Below are 4,092 nucleotides of genomic sequence, written 5' to 3' on the forward strand. Positions count from 1 at the left end.
ATTGATCTTTCGAATAAAAAAAAAATTTTGATTACAATTTAATTTTTTGTGTTATTTTTTACAATTTCAAGTTCTATCGGGCTTAAAAAAACACCCATATAATATTAATTCAAGACGTTCGTAATCTATACATTAATAAGGTGCTATAATTAATCATAAAGCATCAGTAACCTAATTTTCAGTTCAAATTTCGTCTATTCTTGTATAAAGAATTTATTAAACAATATGAAGTACATCATCTTGCTGAAATGTATAATTGATAATTGCCTAGTTAACAAAATATCCATTCAGCGTTTTTGAGTAAAATATATAAAACACATTATATAACCACAATGTTGCCTGCCAAAAGATACTGCTTTGGGGAAAAAAATAAGAAAAAAAACATTTATCTTTTTGCAAATATATACTGAATATGAAGTTTCACCCAAGTGCAAGTTTTTAGAGAAATAATTAAAGTTTTTTTTTTCCATTTTTTTAATATTCATTAGTTATATATATTCATCACTCACTGCTTTTATCAATTACCATTTCTAATTTTAATTTAAATGATAATATATATATATATATAAACATCTTTTCTGTGGGAATCGGATCATGGTTCATTTTAACTTTTTAGTTGCTCTTGAAGAAACTTTGTAAAAGGTTAGAAAATTAACAATAACTTCAATAAATAAACATTGCACAGCAAAAATCAATTTAAAATTTAGAAATTGTAGTGTTCAGGAGGGTACCTGTGTAGTTGTTGGACGCAATGTAAATGCAGGGAGTCACATTGTTTAAGGAAGCCCCCTCAAGCATAGTAAATAATAAATAAAAATAAAAAATGAACACTTTTTAAGTTGTACCACAATCAAAGCAGCGACGATAGCTCTACGAGTTAGGCAGGTGATCCGAACATTGCCTTGGTTCTACTATGGTCAGGTGCTAAAAATAATACAAAGATGGCGTTAAGAATTATTTTATTCTTGTTTTCATTAGTTTTTAATTTGATTTATCTAATATTTTAAATTAGTTTAAGTGATTAGAAAGACGCTGGATTTACGTTTAAAAATAGATAGTAGCTGAACGCTGGTCGCGGTGTCAACATTGCAATACATGTTTACTGCCACTGAGTATTATCGCAGAGGGGAGACTAGAAGTATAAACTGGAATGACAATATAGCACGCAACATAGCACCGCAGTTCAAAGTTCGCATTCGCATGATGACTTGAGTATAATTTAGTTATTTCTGTAAATTATAAATATAGTTCTCATTTGTTATTTCTTTGTTAATTTCCATTTTATTCATTAAAGAATATTACACTGTATGAAGTGCTTCATGCATCCTGTCTTAAACAAATTAAAGGTAAGTTCGGTGACTGTACATTAACGACCGGGTAGAAGCTGTGAGCGAATAAGTTTTCGCCCCTCTTCCCAACAAATGGGATTATTTAAAAAAAAAAAAAAAAAAAAAAAAAAAAAAAAAAAAAGAGTTAGCATCAGTTTCTATACCTAGACAAGGCATCATTACATAATATATAATGAGATGATAATATATATGAGAAGATGGTTGGGGAGGGGAGTGCGGTAAGAATATAAATTATTTGTGTTATTTATTTATTTTCTTATTCAACTTTTGTTTTATATTTTGACCGCACCTCTCCCCCCCTCCCCAACCATCTTCTCCTCTTATATGGAATAAATGGTTCTGTAATTCTTGCTTTGAAGTCAAATGGCACACGTTGTTTCAGTTTTTGAGGTAAGCTCTCATGTTTCTCGTTAATGATAAATTTGAGCTATCTGGGAACCTGTTGAAGATTTAGATAGCAAAGTTAGCAAAACTTAGTAATATTCTGAAAGTAGAGACTTTCAGAATATTACTAAGTTTTTTTCGTATTACATTTTTTACAAAGTAAGTTGGTGTACTTTAGTAAAAACAGGGGGTCACCCTAATGTGGCCTATCGATTCCTAGCTAGGCCATATTAGGATACCATTTGTTTGCTATTGGTTTCCAGCATATTTTTCAACTATTTTATTAGTAATTGATGGATTATTAACTGTTTTTATGTTTCTTTCTGTGCAAATGTCTTGTCTACCAACTAAGAAAATAGGAAACTGGACAGAAGGGCAACTAAAAGAAGCATTGAAGGCGATGTGAGAAGGAATGCCATCCTACTATGCAGTTGAGGTGTTTGAGATAAAGGTGTACTCTCAGAAGACACAATGTACTTCCAACAATATCCAAGTCCAAATTGAAAGAAGGGGAGTTCTACATTCAGGATTCACAGGTTTGCTTATATTGGGATTCTATTGACATAGCGTCTGAGGAGGTCGGTTTTCACTTTTGTATGTATGAAGGCTTAAAATACCTATTTGCCCTTCATTACGGCCACCAATTGTGTAGTGCGTATGACAGCCGATTTAACAGATTATATGTGTGTTCAGAATGTAAAAAGTAACCTCATAAATTTACTAATATGATATTAGAAGCTTCTGCAATAAATTTTTGTTTATGATTTGAATCGTGCTGAAATTTCATTTTGATTTTCACTTGATGTAGGCTATATTTGGGACCCTTGGTCTTAACATAGTCCGTGGATAATGGTTTGGGTGAACGCCCAAAATTCTTTCTTAAACGATTTCCTTACTTTATTTTGAAAGTAGATAGATTACTCTAGCAGTAGGAAAAATTTCAGGCCAATTGAATGACTATTGCGTGAGCTACAGAAAATAAACAAACAAGAATTTAAATACATTTGGTACCAATCTTCTTATAGTGTACAAACAATGAAGTAAATTTTTTCTTATTGCTTGATACACCTTATTTGGATCAGTTTCTAATCCTATAACGATTTTGGAAACTCGTTCTATAAAAATTTTTCTAAATATATTGTCTCGTTAAAGACTGTAAATTAAAAAAACCTTATGGCCCTGTCAATCAAGAACCAGCAAATTGGAAAGCAGGGACTGATGACATGATGTAATATAGTCTAATTCAAAATTCATAAATTGAGAATAAAAGTTTTCGTTTGTTCTAAACATTTACATAAAATGATAGTTCTATGACTATTAATAATCAAGTTTCGTCTACAACCCCTACAAATTAATTTCAATATATTTGTAATATTTTAATAGTAAAATATAATTTTAAATGTGATGGTAGCTGTTCAAAAAATTATTTCAGATAAAATATAATTTTTTATAATTACTCCATAAGTAATTAAGTAAGTAAATAAGATTACTCCATGCAATAATAGGAATAGGTAATCGCTTCTGTACAAGCGTTAGTGAGGAATAAAGATGTTTGATAAATATATACATACCGAGAGAGCGAAGTGTTGTATAGTGAAGAGGAAGAGATGGATTAGAGAAAACGACACAACTAAGAGAATGATGTGACAAGACATTGTAAAAACCAAGTTGTATTCCATTGGGAGTACTGGAGTATAATGAACACTGCCCCTACCTCAAGTACACTAGTGTGACAATCACCATTTCTAATTTTAATTTAAATGATAAAGTACAAGTTTGATAAGGAAGTAATTGGCATTTTCCTGTTGCAGTATCTTACATAATACATTACCACTATACTTTTCAATTATATTTAAAAAGTAGTATTATTCGTGTTTGTGAGAATTTAAAAAAATATATTGATAATTTGTCTTTTTAAAATGTTTAAAGTTTGGTCGAAAAGATCGGGTTTCGTTTTCAGAACTATATTCTGGTGATATAAAGGGCCACTGTAAAGATGCTTTAGTTTATAATACGATATTTTAAAATATTTACGAAATTATTTTTTGGATCTTGGATAAATCGGCCACACAAAACGGAAACTTGAGCTTCCTACTAAGGTTAAAATGAGTTTTTAACCCATACTCTACTCAGTATTTAAGAGATCATAAAGTAGCAACCAGACAAATAAAAAAATCATTAGTCATTTTAAATGTTTAATTAAATTTGTTTTGGGTGATTCCACATGGAAACACTGAATGAATTTAACCTAAACCTCTATGCCTCGGATTACATGATTTTTTTGTTTATTGGTTATACTAAACACTGTAAAAATATATTTTTTTACATGAATATTTTTCTAATATCGATTTTTTCGAAA

The 4,092-nt window shown here is 30.1% G+C and overlaps 1 protein-coding gene across 1 annotated transcript in view; it reads right to left on the reverse strand.

Annotated features, from left to right (window-relative positions):
- LOC106679485 (serine/threonine-protein phosphatase 6 regulatory ankyrin repeat subunit A) overlaps positions 1 to 3,439 on the reverse strand; it is a 46,142-nt gene extending 42,703 nt beyond the window's left edge. The window contains 1 exon segment of the mRNA XM_067050367.1: positions 3,305 to 3,439. Coding sequence (XP_066906468.1) covers positions 3,305 to 3,388 — 84 coding nt within the window. The 5' untranslated portion in view covers positions 3,389 to 3,439.
- Positions 3,440 to 4,092: the final 653 nt, after the last annotated feature.

This window comes from Halyomorpha halys, unplaced genomic scaffold (genome assembly GCF_000696795.3).
Source record: "Halyomorpha halys isolate HHAL.00 unplaced genomic scaffold, Hhal_1.1 Scaffold207.1, whole genome shotgun sequence".
Classification (NCBI taxonomy): Eukaryota; Metazoa; Arthropoda; class Insecta; order Hemiptera; family Pentatomidae; genus Halyomorpha; species Halyomorpha halys.